General features: G+C 41.3%; 1 protein-coding gene across 2 annotated transcripts in view; it reads right to left on the reverse strand.

Annotated features, from left to right (window-relative positions):
- frya (furry homolog a (Drosophila)) overlaps window positions 1–16,824 on the reverse strand; it is a 96,764-nt gene that overhangs the window by 22,669 nt on the left and 57,271 nt on the right. For both annotated transcript variants that reach the window (XM_051678448.1, XM_051678447.1), the window contains exons 29-43: window positions 16,584–16,738; window positions 12,322–12,421; window positions 12,043–12,214; window positions 11,357–11,613; window positions 11,104–11,250; window positions 9,375–9,543; window positions 9,124–9,214; window positions 7,902–7,984; window positions 7,138–7,288; window positions 4,946–5,049; window positions 4,113–4,298; window positions 1,980–2,181; window positions 487–608; window positions 186–373; window positions 3–94 (exon numbers count right to left, since the gene is read on the reverse strand). In XM_051678448.1, coding sequence (XP_051534408.1) covers window positions 3–94; window positions 186–373; window positions 487–608; window positions 1,980–2,181; window positions 4,113–4,298; window positions 4,946–5,049; window positions 7,138–7,288; window positions 7,902–7,984; window positions 9,124–9,214; window positions 9,375–9,543; window positions 11,104–11,250; window positions 11,357–11,613; window positions 12,043–12,214; window positions 12,322–12,421; window positions 16,584–16,738 — 2,219 coding nt within the window. The remainder of the gene's footprint in view (window positions 1–2; window positions 95–185; window positions 374–486; window positions 609–1,979; window positions 2,182–4,112; window positions 4,299–4,945; window positions 5,050–7,137; window positions 7,289–7,901; window positions 7,985–9,123; window positions 9,215–9,374; window positions 9,544–11,103; window positions 11,251–11,356; window positions 11,614–12,042; window positions 12,215–12,321; window positions 12,422–16,583; window positions 16,739–16,824) is intronic.

A 16,824-nucleotide genomic window follows, 5' to 3' on the forward strand; every position in this document is an offset into this window, starting at 1 on the left:
ACCTTAGTATGACAAAGAAGTCATTGTTCTTCAGGCACTCAGCCAGGTGATCCACCACAGACTCAACAGTGAGGAGAAGCTCCATCACATAACCCTGTGGAGAGGACACATTCTGAGTCTTATCAGATATAAGATGTTATTCAGAAATAGGCCATTATGCTCAATGCATCAGCGCCAAATCTCACCTGCACCTCCTCTCCGTGCTCACCAACCACTTCCACCAAGCGAGAAAGCAGGTCAGACACAGCCAGTGCTGAGAGAGGCTGCCGTAGGGCTCTAAAAACCTGGAAGGAGCGTCCAGCATAATGCCTGGAGGAGCTGCATAGAGCCATCTGTAATGCTACATCACTCAGCTGCTGCTCAAGACGAAGATCTGAACACATACAAAACCAGCACGTTTACAGGGACACGTAAATTGTTTCTTACAAATTGTTGCAAGTTGCAATCTTAACATACAACATGGTGTAAGTTTATGTTGGGACTTGCCTGATTTGGACTCTTTGAACACAGACACAACATGTCGCAATAAGTTGGTGAGGTGCTCAGTGCTCTTTGAGTGTGGATTCTTAGGAGTGATGTCTTCATGGCTCCATAATGGTCCAAAAGGCCTAGATAAACCAAAAAAAACATACATATGATCATATAAATGACAATGATTCATTGTATATCCAGTAAAAATTCATAAACATACATTTATTGGAAAGGTTACTTCCACCTTGACAGCACTGTCATGTGTTTGGTATTAAAGGAATGGTTCACCCAAAAATTAAAATTTTCTCATCATTTACTCTCCCTCAAGCCAACACAGAACACAGACCACAGACAAAGACTTTTAGAAGAATATAGAGTTATAGTTTGGCTATATTTTGGTCTGTTCTCATCCAAAAACGACTGGATCCCTTCAGAAGACATGAATTAAACCACTGGAGACTGGAGTAAGGATTACTTTTATGATGCATTTATGTGCTTTTTGGAGCTTCAAAGTTTCAAAATGTCCATTTTTGGGTGCCTTTAACTTGCATGCTTGTGTCCAAAACTTTTTTAAATTAAACTTTGGTTGCATTAACAGAAGTATACCACTAGATGGTACAGTAGACCACAATATTCCATTTTGCAGTCCCCAAATAAAAGTGTCTTTTCTTGTACAAATAAAATCCTGGATTTGATCTTAGTATCAGCTTATTTATCTGAATCAAAACAAAATAAACTAAATAATCAGACAGCAGTTAGAACCAGCACAATAAAAGAAACCTTTCAGAGATTTAAAACCCATATGGATTAATATACAAGAGAAAGAAAATGAAAAAAGGTTGTTCACAATGGCAGCTCAAATACAAATTTTCCAAATTCAGTTTAAACAGAACTATTTTTATGTAGTCTGATAAAGTTTTTGTAGAAGACAGTCACTTGTTAGTTTACAAATACCTTCATTATTACTTTAGCAAACCAACCCAAAGAAGATGCCAGAAAATTACTATACAGCAAATAACACACAGATCCAATTTGATCACATGCAAATAACAGCATTGATGATGACTGGATTTAAGAAACATTTCGGAATTGTCTGCAGTGTGAACATAGAGAACCAAAACTAGAATCCCTCTAAACACCAGCACCGTGGGAGCTGCTCTACTGTAGACTGAAGAAATGGAACATACAAGTCTGTAATATCTGGAGTGATGCCAGATGTAAGACGTGTCATTTCCTGAATCAGTTCCTGACAAGCTCTGGAATATTCATATGAAATAACCTTGCATTTGAGTTACAGCATAGTTACAGAAGCTACTTAGTTCACTTACAAGTAACAAAGAAGCCTTTGCACATGATAAAAATAAGAACAGCCCAACATAGTCTATTTAGCTCTGATTAATAATTATTTAATAGTTAAATACCTAATTTTTGTTCTTTTATTTGGATTTTATATAACATTAAAGGACTTATCTATTATATAATTAATGTTCTTGTGTAGATCTGTATACCTGGTAGTGAGAAACTCAATAAGTTTGCTGCTCTTCTCATCATCTTCAGTGCTGCTCTCCAGCTGCTCCACCTCTTCCTGGGCCAAGTGAGGAAGGTTGGAACTGCTGCCTCCAAGACTCAGACTCGAGGAGGTAGAGGATGAACTGAGGCCAGAATCCGGCACCGGAGACGCCTGGCCATTCCGCAGGAAGTCCACACCACCTGAACACAACATACAGGGCGAGTTAAAGCGGTTCTGGAGGAACACGCTTGAATTATTATTATTATTTATATATATATATACTGTATGTTCTGAAGATGAGTGAGTGGTGCTTGATAGTGCAAAGTTGCCGTCACAATGCTAGGATGTTGTGGGTGTTTGCCAGGGCATTGCTATCCAATTGCTAAGGTGTTCTGAGTGTTTTAGCACACTGAAAAGCATAGAGGATTTGATGCAAAGAAAAGCAACATGATTGCTGCATCCTCTGAAATATTAGGACAAGACAAACAAAAAGACAACAGGAGGTGATAACATTCCAAAATGGGTAAAATCAAGACCAATAAAGAACAATATTTATACTGTTATGAGAGGAGCTGGTGAATGACATCTTATCAGTATTATTCTGACTTTGCCTAGACATACTTAACCAGCAAACAAGTCTCCCCTCGGCCCGATAGATCGGCCCCTTTAGAGTAAGAAGATAAAAACAGTGCAAAGGAATGCTCTAATCAGACATGTAGATGCTTTGTGAATGTATAATTGTTTTTGGCTGCACTTTCAAAGTTTGTTTTTTTTACAGATAAGAATTCTACCCCTCCACCCCTCCGCAGGATTTCAACATGACTGTACTCCCCAAAGCTATGTGTCAAATACCATAGTCAATGTGTGTTCATACATGGGGGGTGCAATGAACATAATTTCGTAAAAGCAGCTAAATTTCATAAGATTATCATAGCGTTACAGAAAATTGTCCTATTGAAGGCAGGGCTTCACAATATTTCATAAAAGGTAGAGCTACATAGAGTGTCAGAGGATTATTACATATTCATAACTGATTATAATTTCTAGTTCAAAGGTTAATAAAATTCTATTTCAGAGTTCATGCAGATTGACAATATACCAGAGTAAGCACTTTTAGGGCTTTATTGACAAATAATTAGGGAAACTGCTGATCCATACATTAACATAACCCTTTAAATGGCAAAATACACTGTACAAGTCTAACTGTACATATAAAATGATTTCAGATTCTCAGTTTCAGTGGTGAGGCAAAGTGTATAAAAGACTTAGACTGACCAAAATGTTATACCGTAGGTTGAATCTCCACTAAGGGCGATTAATTAAAAGGATAGTTCACCCAAAAATGAAAATTCTCTCATCATTTACTCACCCTCATACCGTCCCAGATGTGTATGACTTTCTTTCTTCTGCAGAACACAAAGATTTTTAGAAGAATATTTCAGCTCTGTAGATCCATTCAATGCAAGAGAATGGTGAACAAAATTTTGAAGCAAAAAGCACATAAAGGCAGCATAAAAGTAATCCATAAGACTCCAGTGGTTTAATCAATTTCTTCTAAAGCAATCCAATCAGTTTTTGGTGAGAACAGACAAAATCTAACTCCTTTTTTTTATTTCAAGCTTGATTACACTTCCTAGTGCCATATAACGCTCTGTGCATGTGTCAGGTCCTAGGAAATGTAATAAAGCTTGAAATCATGAACATGCCTAGAGATTGCAATGGCAAAATGTACAGTGAAAAAGGAGTTACATTTTGGTCTGTTCTCACCCAAAACCAATTGGATTGCTTCAGGAGATATTGATTAAACCACTAGATTACTTATATGATGCCTTTATGTGCTTTTTCAGAGCTTCAAAATTCTGGTCACCATTCACTTGCATTGTTTGGACATACATAGCTGAGATATTCTTCTCAAAATCTTTGATTGTGTTCTGCAGAAGAAAGAAAGTCATACACATCTGGGATGGCATGAGGGTGAGTAAATGCAGAAAATGCAGAATTCTGCTAAATAGATTTAAACATGATCTAAAATTCTGCCAAAATCTGCCTAGTTCTGTAGGTGCAGATTCTGTATGAACCTGGTAATTTGTAAAAAATAAAAACAAAAATTAGAGAATGAGAAAAGCACAACCTGTGTAGAAGAACTCTGGTTGGTAGGTGGGTTTAAAAGTCAGACTCTTGTTGCTGGTGACATCTCTGGTGTTTAGCAGGACAGAGGCGATGAGGCTGAAATTGTTGTTGCATGACAGAGTGATGAGAAGATGCAAGAGGAGCCTCTTACAGTGCTCAAACACCTCCAGACAGTAGTGGTCCATAGCTAAAAAAATAGACATATACCTAAAGTTAAAATTCTTAACATAAATATTTAAATAATTTATGTGTGTCTAGCAGAGGCATAACCCAAAAAGAAATTGAGGGGGGTACAACCCACCCAATTGTTAGATTAGTGGTCGATCAATATGGGTTTATCAATGGCAGATTCTTAAACTTTTACATTTGATTTCCCCCACGCTACTGTTTATATACACAAATGGGAATATGGAGGGGATATTTGTTTAACTGAGGTCCTCACATAACACCCTTGCGAATCTGCCATCACCTAAACTTGATATGGTGTAGTCAAATCCACAGGAATACACATACGCCACATATTTCTAATAAAGATAAGGTCAGACCATGCAGAATGTTCAGGAGATAGCAGCTACAGGACTGTAAAATAATTTCACTGACAGCGTTCTTCTCATAGCAAGCCACATAGTTATTGTCATAAGACACAGGCATGCAATGGTTTAAATGAGAGGTGATTTGAAAAAAGGATATAGCAAAAGCAAATCCATTTTGGATTAAAATACCAAGTACTACATTAATAGCAGCACTTTCTTATGAGTACATCTGACTCAGGGTCAAATCCCTGATAAACTGCCTCAAATTGTGATGAGAACACAGCAAAGAGGTTCTACTGACCCAGGAAACAGGCATGAAGCAGAAGAGGGAGGTGTATGGCCCAGTCCTCCTTTACACTGTGATCCACCACCAGCTCTGTCATGAAGATCACTGCAATGTTACACCTGCACCAGACGAAAAACACAGGACTGGTCTTTCGGGTGAGGCACATGAACACGAACAAAACAGATACCAGAAATGACCTTTCCAAAGGAACAGAATATCTTCAGTTCACTTTTCTTAAAGGAAGTATGTTGGTTTTGTCATTATGGTGACAATATGGATTGTTTTCATAGTTCTAAACAAAGCTTTCTGAGTCGATTTTGAAAAGAACCCCTTTATCGGGTCAAAGAGATTGTGACGACAGCATTGCAGCTTCTGAGCATCTACTGTATTTTCCTGATAATTGCAGTGTGATGATCTTTAAGACTGTAAGATTACGTAAGCTATGGGACTGACAAGAATCGTGTCTTATGATGAGAGATTAAACTGAATCGAGTCAAGTTACAGTGCTTTAAAAGCCAGCAATATGCAATTCTAAAGATGCCCAGATGGTCTTGTAAAATTCTAATATAAATCTGAATAAATTATTGCTATATAACATGAAGAGTCATTTGTGTAACTTAAAAGGATAGTTCACCCAAAAATAAGAATTTTGTTATCTTTTACTCAACGTCATGTTGTTCTAAACATGTATAACTTTCTTTCTTCTATGGAACAGAAAAGGAGATGTAATGCAGATTTGATAGGTGAGAAACAGATCAATATTTAAAACCTTTTTTTTTTTTTTTTTACTATAAACCTCCACTTTCAAACAGTCCTACTAAGCGCTCTTCTCTCCTAGGAATTCTTCTTTTATTTTTGGCGATTCACATTCTTCGTGCATATCACCACCTACTGGGCAGAGAGGAGAATTTATAGGAAAAAGTTACTTAAATATTGGTCTGTTTCTCACCCACGGGTCACGCCTATCATATCGCTTCTGAAGACATAGATTTAACAACTGGAGTCATATGGATTCTTTTTTTGCTGCCTTTATGTGCTTTTTCAAGCTTCAAAAGATTTGGACCATGTTGACTTGCATTGTATGCACCTACAGAGCTGAGATATTGTTCTAAAAATCTTTGTTTGTGTTCTGCAGAAGAAAGAAAGTCATACACATTTGGGATGGTTTGAGGGTGAGTAAATGATGGGAGAATTTTCATTTTTGGGTGAACTATCCCTTTAACTCCACTTTCTTACACAAAAAAAAAAACAGTGTTTTTGCAGATTTGTCTGCAAATGGATTGTACGTTAGAGTGTGTATTAAACTCAAATGTATTATTTTAAAAGAGCAAAGAAAGTCCTGTTTTCCATGATATGTTCCCTTTAAAATAATTTGTTCTTATGCCATACAAGAAATACAGACTTAAAGCTTAAGTAATTTCTGCGACACTAGTGCCACCAAATGGAATTGTGAAAATAAACATTGTTTTCAAAAAAGCTTTCTGAAAACACCCCTCATCTGTCATTGATCAAACCAACAGAAAGTCCCACCCCCAACTCACGCCATTGGTCGAATCAATGTTATTGTCTCTCTTGAGACGGGTGGTTCAAAACAAAGACAGTGTTAACTGTTTTCAAGAATGGCTTGCTTATAATTGTCTCTGCATATTGAAAGGGGTCATGACATGCCTTTTTTATTTTTTCAAAATGTTCCTTGAGGTTCACTTATAATATTAGTTATAAGTCATATATTTTAAAAAATATGATCATTTTTCTCACTCATTCTGACTCTTTGTCAGAAACGCTTGGTTTTAGTGATCCTTCTTCTTTGGCAGTAGATGCCCACTGTTATGATTTGCTCTTGGCTCTTGACTGACCTGCTCTCTCCTTGTCATCTCACTGCTCATTGCTACTGGGTGGGGCTAAGGAAGTGATAAGGTAAAGTAGGCTTTAATCTGCTGTTGTGAAGGCATTCAGATGCAAATGTCTACCCCAATGTGACATCACAATGAGGAGAAAGTAGAGAATGGGTTATTTTGGCAGCTTGGTTTCAAAAAATGCTCTTTTTGCAGTGAGGAGGAAATTTTGAGTTGTGAAAGTATGAAGACATCTTAAAGTATGTTTTTATAGGAGCCTTCTCAGATATAATTGTGATTCCGAACATCACAAACAGGTATCACAATTCTTCTTAAAGAGCATGTATGATCAAACTCCAGAGCAGTCCTAACCTGTGCAAGGGTCCTCTTGGAGTGACAGTTTCAGGTAGATAGTCGACAAGTGGAGCCCAGCACCCTCCATTAACTGGCATTGGAAGAGGAAGCGGCTGATTGGACTCCAGCACGCTCATCAGCCACATGGCATATGGTGGGACGGGCTCACCTGTACAACAACAACAGTCACAACAACACGCCATTCCTTAAAGGTATGCCCTCTATCTGTGGGCCTTTTAATGGATCTGGAATCCAGCATTAAAGAATGAGTGGAATGTAGACAGACAAAATCCTTAACTGCATTCATGCATATTAAATGCATGTACAAAACTAAAGCAAATCATTTAAACGATGCTGTTCCAAGCATGGTTAAGTTGAAATGTATTACTAGAGAAAGCTATCAGAAATATCTCAAATTCAAAGAAGAAACAAGACTGTCTAAGCACTTACAATTCTTTCAAGTCTCAGTCACAATTCACTGCCACTGTACAGAAAAAAGATCCAATGAGAGTGAATGGTGACTGAGGTTAGAATGTCATATGGGTTTGGAACAACAAGAAGGTGAGTAAATGGTCACAGAATTAAAAAATATTTAAGCAACCCATTCTTTTAACACCCTCTGGCCAGGACTGACTCGACTCCTATGACAGCCAGAGGGGGAACAAGACAATCAATTTCACTTTTACTCATAAGTAAATATCAATCATTCCTGAAATGCGTAAAAGTTCTTTGGCCCCTCCATTGAGCCTGAGGGACAGTGTCGAGATGTAAACTTCACTCACTCTTTTCCTCATCGTAGGATCCTCCAGAACTGCTGCTGTATCGAGATTCCAAGCGGTTATGAGCTCGTAGGATGCTGTTTAGCCTTTGGGGGTGGCAGACAGAAAAAATGCAGACAAACTGTTCAGCTTTTGTTTGAGTTTTGTCTGAGGCATGTACTGAATATAACAGGTTAACAAACATACCAGCTGAAATTGTGTAGGCACTGTCTAGTGGCTAAAGATCTGAGTTGGCAACTGGAAGGCTATAGGTTCAAACCTCACACTGTGTTATCTATAAACTTCCAATATTATAAAAAAGAATTTGTCCTTGCATTGTCCTAGAAGTAAATGTACTGTAAGTCTCTTTGAATAAAGTATTTGTAATTATTGCAATAATTGTGATGCACTGTAAACATTTTTTGTTGATTTAACTCATATTTAGTGCCTTTTTGCACGGGCTTTTTTAAATTTAACCGACTTAACTGGACAAGTTTATCTCACAAATTTAAATGTAGTTGTGAAAGCTTTAGTTTAGTTAGCTAAACTTAAATTGGATGTAGTTATAACAACTTCACTTTCGTTTATGGAATTTTAAGGCCTGCCACTGAAAGTTAGTGTTCATTGAACCTAACTTTAATTGTCAAGTAAATCCTGCAAGTTTTGAATTGCTGGAGGATCTTTTCTTGAGTGGCAGAGGCTACAAGAATAACAGTTTGATTAGGAGGTACATAGATGTCAACACTTGACACACAAACCTCAGTAATAGTGATACTCAACAAACATCATTAAGTAAAAGATGATCTCTTAACATCACAACACAACTATTAATCACCAGTGATGACAAAAACAACAGCAGCAGCAGCACAAATAAAGTCTGCAAATAGCAAATAAAAAAATAAAATAAAAAAAACTACAAAACTAACCTCATTTGTATTCATGCTGCAATGCATGCTGGAAGCTAGCAAATCTTTGTTTGTTTAGACAACTTTGTTAAGCGCATTGAGATGACAAATACACTTGTTAATTCAACTAGAGTGCAAGTTGACAGAATCACAATTTAATATGTTAATTTGACTGGACAATTTCAAAAAAAGCACCCTGATACAACTAATTGTCAACAAAATTACAATGTGGGACAAACTGTAATCAAACATGATTAAGGAAGTAAAATGCCACTCATAAAGAGTATTTATCAACAGCAGAACACATCCAGTATGTAAACTGTATGGTTTTTGTGATATACCTGTCATCACTGTCTTTTATAACTGCCGTTTCAGCTGCGTCAGAGATGTTTTCTTGGCCAGATACCACTGTTTTGCTACTGGAAGGTGGACCTTTAAATACATGTTTATTTATATAGACATTTGTAGTGTCAGACCTATTTAACACAAATAATTCACCTATCATATTGGAAAATATTGTTAACACCAATTTGAGATTATTCTGGTTATCACTTCTCCAAACATCTATTTCTATGTGTTATTGTAATAGTACCTGAGGTAGTGGTGGTAATTTTGCTTGTGGCTGAGAAGCGGTAGAATGGAGGATTGTCACAATGCACCACAACAGGGTTAACGGGGTCTGTCTGCTGAAGTTCATACAGCAGCTCCTCCATGGTTTGAATGGTGTTGTTGCGGCACAAGTAGATGACCACCTTCTTAATCTAAGAATGAACAGAAGGAACCCTTAGTCCACTGCCAGAAAATCAAACTACAATAGACAATTATTTGACCATATGACCTGATCTGAGTCAAACAATGAGTAATAGACCGATATATCGGCCATGCCGATAAATCAGACGATATTTGTCCTTGTTGAGCTTATCATATCGGCTGATATAGCTGATTGCTTGTCCAATAAACATATTTGTTAGTTTTCCTTTATGTCAGTTTCAAATCTACCGACAGCATTGTTAACACACAGAGGACAATTTTATTGTTTACAGGTTTCTCTTTCATACCTCAGGAAACTTAATGGAGTTCATTGAGCTATATTTCATACTAGATTACTAGAGTCTTTTTCAATAGAAAAATCTGAGAAGCAGAAGACTTTAGCAACAGTCTCAATTTGCTCCACATTTAATCCATTTCGGTCCATGGAAAACAAATATTAAAGGAGTAATTCACCCAAAAATTTAAGTTTTCTCATCATTTACTCACCCTCATGCCATTCCAGATGTGTATGACTTTATTTCCTCTGCTTAACACAAATAATGATTTTTAGAAGAATATTTCAGCTCTGTAGGTCCATACACTGCAAGTGAATGGGTGCCAAAATTAATGGCATTCCAAAAAGCACATAAAGGCATCATAAAAGTAATCCATACAAATCCAGTGTTTTAATCCATATCTTCAGAAGCGATATGATAGGTGTGGGTGAGAAACAGAACAATACTAGTCATAGTCAACTGGCTTTTTTTGCTAGAAATTCTTCTCCCTGCCCAGTAGGGATTGATGTGCATGAAGAAAGTGATTCACCAAAAACACAAGAAGTAGAATGTGAAAGTTAAAGTGGAGACTGACTAAGCAGGGAGAAGAATTTATAGTAAAAAGGACTTAAATATTGATCTGCTTCTCATCCACACCTATCATATCGCTTCTGAAGACATTGATTTAACTACTGGAGTCATATGGATTACTTTTATGCTGATTTACTTGATTTTTGGAGCTTCAAAATGTTTCCAAAATTTTGGACCAAAAGAGCTGAGAACTTCTTCTACAAATCTTAATTTGAGTTCAGCAGATGAAAAAAAGTCATACACGTCTGGGATAGCATAAGGGTGACTAAATGATGAGAGAATTTTCATTTTTGGGTGAACTATTCCTTTAATTATTATTTAATATTAATATAATAAAAGGGATCTCAAATAATAAACATTTTCTATTACCATTTTTTCCCATAAAGTTTGCATTATTATTGTGTAAAATGTTCTTTAATTTCAGCAATTTTGTGTACATCTCATTTGCTTTTGTATTTTGTGTATACTGTATATCGGCATTATATCAGCCATCTGCAACAATTCTGGCTGCTGAAAAACCCATACTGTTTCGACAACTATTCATAACACAACTTCTTTCCATATCAAAACATACAACATTAATGGTTGTTCTGCAGTTTTTGTACTGGCCAAAGAGCTTTTATGGAGGTCAGTGTCACATAAAAATGCAAACAAATGAAGAACCATCAAGCCTATTGATATAATCGAATAAAAGGTTTCACTCACATGAGGAAGGAGAGCGGTGTCGCTACTGACCCCACATAAACTGATGAGGAACTGTAGGGTGGTCCGCAGGTTATTACTCCACCGGTCATTACTGACCAAAGCATTCCAGGCGTTCTCCATTTCTGCACCTGGGACATCATCTCCATACTGATGCACAAATGGAGACATAATACCACATATTATACTGATTTCCATCTCTTTTATGGCAAAAGGATTTGGCAAAGAATAAAATTGCCATTATGCAACATCACACCTTTGCGGTCATGAACATGAGGTTGTTTAGGACCAGGTAGGAGGCTTGGAGTGAGCCCCAACCTGTGCCATGGAGCAAGTGAGGTGGTGAGGTGTTGTGAATGTTACTCTTCTTGTTGTTCACAGAGCTGCTGGGACTGGAGACCATGAGTAGCAGGCCTCCATCCACCAGCTCAATGTTACTGAGCCAGGGGAGCAGGTAGGTCAGCATGACCTGACGCCCGTTTGGATGGGTGGTGGGGAACCTCTGGCTCACCTCTACAAAAAAAGAGAGAGCTTCTTTGACACATACATCCTCAAAAAATTCTGGTTTGTCTGTTTTTATGTAAAAACAAATGTGTATACATTAATGCACTTATATTGGAAGTCTATAGGGCAAGTATACCAAAGGGTTTGAAAGTTTAAAGTGGCTTGAGTTTGGGGTGGGATTATTGGTTTTTCAAACAATGGCAGAGTGAGGGGAGTGTTTGGGAAACCTGTTTGAAAACAGTCATTATATTTCAAATTCTGTTAGATGATGCTAGTGGCACAGAAATATCACATTTCACCTCAAAGATCATATTTCATAAAATAAAAATATTTTGTTTAGCTTTTCTTTTTTTTTCTTCTTTTTTTCTGACAGGGACACCTACAGCTACAAAGGAGATAGTGGCATTAACATGCAATCTCTGTCTCTTATTTTTATACCCGAGAAGAGGGGCAGTGTGAGTTCAGGGTACATCCTGGCAAGCTGTTTGGAGAGCTGGGTTACAGAAAGACTGTAGAGGGGAGGAAGAGGCCCGTGTGTTCCATAAAGAATACCACCACTTTTCTGTTTCAAAATCCTCTTAGAATACACAGACAGCTTGGCCTCCAGAATCTATACAACCAGAACAAACAGATTACCACACAAACACGATTGAATCCAGGACAGGACACTTTCTATTATTGCGACACTCTTTTGGCAGAGAACGTTCCCTTTCACACCTGCATTAATTGCATTGCAATCTCATAGATCTCTCTGTTTGCATCAGACGCTTTGAAGAGAACAAGGTTCAGAAGAGTCACAATATCACTGGAGTAGTTTCTGAAGGAAAAAAAAAAGATTATATACACTGGAGTGACACATACAGAATGTCAACGACAGTATTTTGACTTAGTGTGATTTTGGGGCTTCTGTTATGTACTGTATGTGTAAACAATTTATGAGAACGACTGCTGGTAAACACAGCCAAAGCTCCATTGAACATAGTGTTTATTCACTGTAGGAAATCTGGCAAGGAAAACCCTTTGTTGAAGCCTAAACAGATACAGTATAAAGTGGCTCTTTTAATAACAATTATAATGTGGTAGCCAAGGTAACTGATTGATGAGCATTGACAAAACTTCAAAGAGTTCCCTATCTGTCACTCACTGGACATTGTGTCGATGTAGTGACACTAGGGGTCACTCTTGGGAGCCCCAAAAACCTCTGCTTTTTGAAAAAAGGCCAATGGGAATTGGCGAGTGGAATTTGCATGCCACTCCCCCGGACATACGGGTATAAAAGGAGCTGGTATGCAACCACTCATTCAGATTTTCTCTTCGGAGCCGAGCGGTTGCATTCAGTGCACTGAATTAAATTTCTCCCTACCGATCACCTCAAACTGCTGGATTTTACAGCACATTTCAGTGGCTTCTCCCCCTCTGCACCCGTGGAGTGCAGAGAACGCCCCTGGGCGCTTTGGCAGAACAAAAAAAAGAGTATATTCTAAAAAAAGAGTATATTTTCAATTCTAAAAGAGCGGGACACACAGAACGTCTTTTTAAAGATGCCTTTCCGTTTGTATGTTATTCCTGGTTGCGGTTATTATCTCTCCGCTTCTGATGGCCACGATCGCTGTCTTACGTGTCTAGGCGCTGCCCACGCAGAGACTTCATTCGTGGATGGGTCTTGTCCTCATTGCGAGAACATGACCATGGCAACGTTGCGGTTGCGGCTTGCCTTCGTAAGAAAGCAAGCCACCCCAGCAGCTCCCCGCCTCGGTCCTTCTACGGGTATGAGGCCGCATTGGTTAGCACTGGGGGTGATTTGGGGACTTCAATGGGACCACCTCCGCCGGGTAACCCCCCACGGACCTCCCATTCCTCAGCACGCTCGCTTGCCCCAGTTGGGCTCTCGGATGAGACCGCCGGCTCGTCTCAGGGTGAGTTCAACCTCTTATTCGGGGCCTGGGAAGACGATGAGCTATCGAGCGCAGCATCGGAGAGTGGGCTCGTCCACTCTGACACGGAGGCTTCGGCTGGGCTTCCCACTTCGGGTGTGGTCGCCCAGTCTCAGGCCGACGCGGAGATGACGGACATGCTTTCCCGGGCAGCCGCGAGCGTCGGGCTGGAGTGGAACCCTCCACTCTCCCCAGAACCCTCGCGGTTCGATGATTGGTTCCTGGGCCCAGAGCACCGCTCACGGCCGTGCCCCGCCCCGGTTCCTTTCTTCCCGGAAGTGCATGAGGAGCTGACAAAATCGTGGGGGGCACCTGTTACTACCCGGTCCCGATCTTTCAGCTCCCCCGCTCTTACTACCCTAGATGGTGGGGTTGTCAAGGTGTATTCGGTGATCCCCCATGTGGAGAAGCTCCAGTCCAGGGCCTGTAGGTTTAAGTCGTCTCTGACAGCTTGGGCCTGTGGTGCCACTGGACAAGCTGCCTCCACCCTGCACGCCATGGCTCTCCTGCAGGTACACCAAGCCAAGGCGCTAAAAGAGTTGCACGAGGGTAGTTCTGAACCGGGATTGATGTAGGAACTGCGTTTGGTGACCAACCTCGCTCTCCGGGCAGGCGATGTCCACCTTGGTGGTCCAGGAATGCCACCTTTGGCTCAACCTTGTCAACATGAGAGAGGCTGACAAGGCACGGTTTCTTGACGCCCCCATCTCCCAGGTTGGCCTGTTCGCCCGGAGTTTGGACGTGTGGCTCGCGCTTTCCAACCTGTCGTGAAGGCTGACCCAGACCGTCCAACTCGGCTACGCAATTCAGTTCGCCAGGCGCCCGCCCAGGTTCAGCGTCATCCGCTTCACCTCGGTGAAGGGTGAGAACGCCGCTACCTTGCATACGGAGATCGCTACCCTTCTATGGAAGGGTGTGATAGAGCCTGTCCCTCCGGCCGAGATGAACGATTGTACCGAAGGCGGTGGGTTGCAGCCAATCTTGGACCTGCGAGTACTGAACCAGGCCTTGCACAGACTCCCGTTCAAGATGCTGATGCAAAAACGCATTTTAGCGAGTGTCCGGCATCAAGATTGGTTTGCGGCGGTAGACATGAAGGATGCGTACTTCCACGTCTCGGTCTTACCTCGACACTGACCCTTCCTGCGGTTTGCTTTCGAGGGCCGGGCGTACCAGTACAAGGTCGTCCCCTTTGGCCTGTCCTTGTCCCCACGCCTCCAAGATGGGCTGCCCAAGGTTCCCATGACCCCTTTTAGGGATCAGGTGGTGAACCTGCAAGCGCTGCCCCAAGGGGCAGACCCAACCTTGGCGTTGCTGTGTCCGGTGCGGCTTTACACATCTATTTGGATCGCACGCAGAGCTTTAGAAGCTCCGAGCAGCTCTTTGTCTGCTTTGGTGGACAGCAGAAATGAAGCGCTGTCTCCAAACAGAGGATCGCCCACTGGGTCGTTGACGCCATCGTGATGGCATATCACGCTCAGGACATGCCACCCCCCGTGGGGCTACGAGCCCACTCTACTAGGAGTGTAGCGGCCACCTGGGCCCTGAACAGTGGCGCCTCTTTGGCAGACATCTGCAGAGAAGCGGGCTGGGCAACACCCAACACCTTTGCGAGGTTCTATAATCTCCGGGTTTAGCCGGTTTCGTCCCGTGTATTGTCAGGTATGAGCAGGTAACTTCCGGGACAGCTGGCCGGATGTGCGCTCTTGACTCCCAGTCGTGTTTAAAAGCTGTGATCCCTGGATAACATTCATCCTTAGCCCTGTGGCAGACGAGTTTGCGAAGAAACTCGCTGCCGGCCCAGTACGTGTGCTAATTAGGCCCTGTACTGAGGTAGGTGCTCCACATGTGCTGGTTCCCCGTAGTTGACCCCATGTGATATCTTCCGCTAAATCGTTTCCCTGTCGGTAAACCGCGTCTTCCTTGGGCAGAGGCCCCTCACCATGTTTGTAGAAACTCCTCCCCCCTCGGTAGGACCTACCATGGGACATCTCCACATGACATACTTCCGACAAGACTCGGTAAGACCATGTGACGTATTTCCACTCAAAATCCCCCCCCCCCTTTCTCTGGGTGGGGTGTGGTCTCCGTGGCGTCTTCCCCTTGGGAGTGACACCCCCCTGACGTGGACATTTATGGCCCCCAGTCGGTTAACAAATTCCACTCTTTTTGGGGAGAAAAAAAGAGGAAAAGAGGCCATGGCTGGGCTAGCCTGTCCCTATTTTTTGGGCAGTCGACTTGTTCCCGAAGGACCGTTCGACGCTCATGAGAGTGTTGGGGGAGGTTACGTAACGGCCTGGTGCACTGGCTACGAGGTACACAGCGGTCTGCCCATCTCGCACCACCAGTCCACGTAACACAGTTCAGCTAGTTGTGGCATTTTGTATAGGGACCCCTAGTGTCACTACATCGACACAACGTCGAGTGAGTGACAGATAGGGAATGTCCTGGTTACTTTCGTAACCTCCGTTCCCTGATGGAGGGAACGAGACGTTGTGTCCCTCTTGCCACAACACTGAACTACCCGCTGAAATGGCCGGGACCTTGTCTCGGCTCCTCAGTACAAAACCTGAATGAGTGGTTGCATACCAGCTCCTTTTATACCCGTATGTCCGGGGGAGTGACATGCAAATTTCACTCGCCAATTCCCATTGGCCTTTTTAAAAAAAGCAGAGGTGTTTGGGGCTCCCAAGAGTGACCACTAGTTTCACTACATCGACACAACGTCTCGTTCCCTCCATCAGGGAACGGAAGTTACGAAAGTAACCAGGACGTTTTAATTAACCTCTAAACTAGTTGTACAGGTGCCATTCTAAAGTGCTGATATTTAGTAATGCACTGGGATAAAATTATATTCAGTGCAACAGCAGTCTTGCTCATGTGATATTGCATACTGTAATAGGATGGGATATAATATAATGTGATATCACTGATATAAAAGCAATCATTGTCTAGCTTTGAAAAATGAATGCTCTGCCAATATTTACACATGCAGTAAACTGAAAAAATTCAACATTTGCTCTAGGTTTTCAGGCCTCAACTTACCTGCTACCACAGACAGTGGCAATGGCTTTGAAGCAACCAGAGGCCAGCTGGCAAGAGCCAGTGTAACATCGGTCCACAGCCCAGTTGAACAGATTCACCTGATCTGGGTTCAATTCTAGCAGAAGAACCACCACCTCACAGCCAAGCTGATGAACCTACCGAGGAACATAGGATCAGTTCAGTGTAGTGTCAAAAATTAACTTTTACATTAAGGGGCAATACTTGCCCCCTGGAGTTGATT

This window comes from Myxocyprinus asiaticus, chromosome 39 (genome assembly GCF_019703515.2).
Source record: "Myxocyprinus asiaticus isolate MX2 ecotype Aquarium Trade chromosome 39, UBuf_Myxa_2, whole genome shotgun sequence".
In the NCBI taxonomy this organism is placed as follows: domain Eukaryota; kingdom Metazoa; phylum Chordata; class Actinopteri; order Cypriniformes; family Catostomidae; genus Myxocyprinus; species Myxocyprinus asiaticus.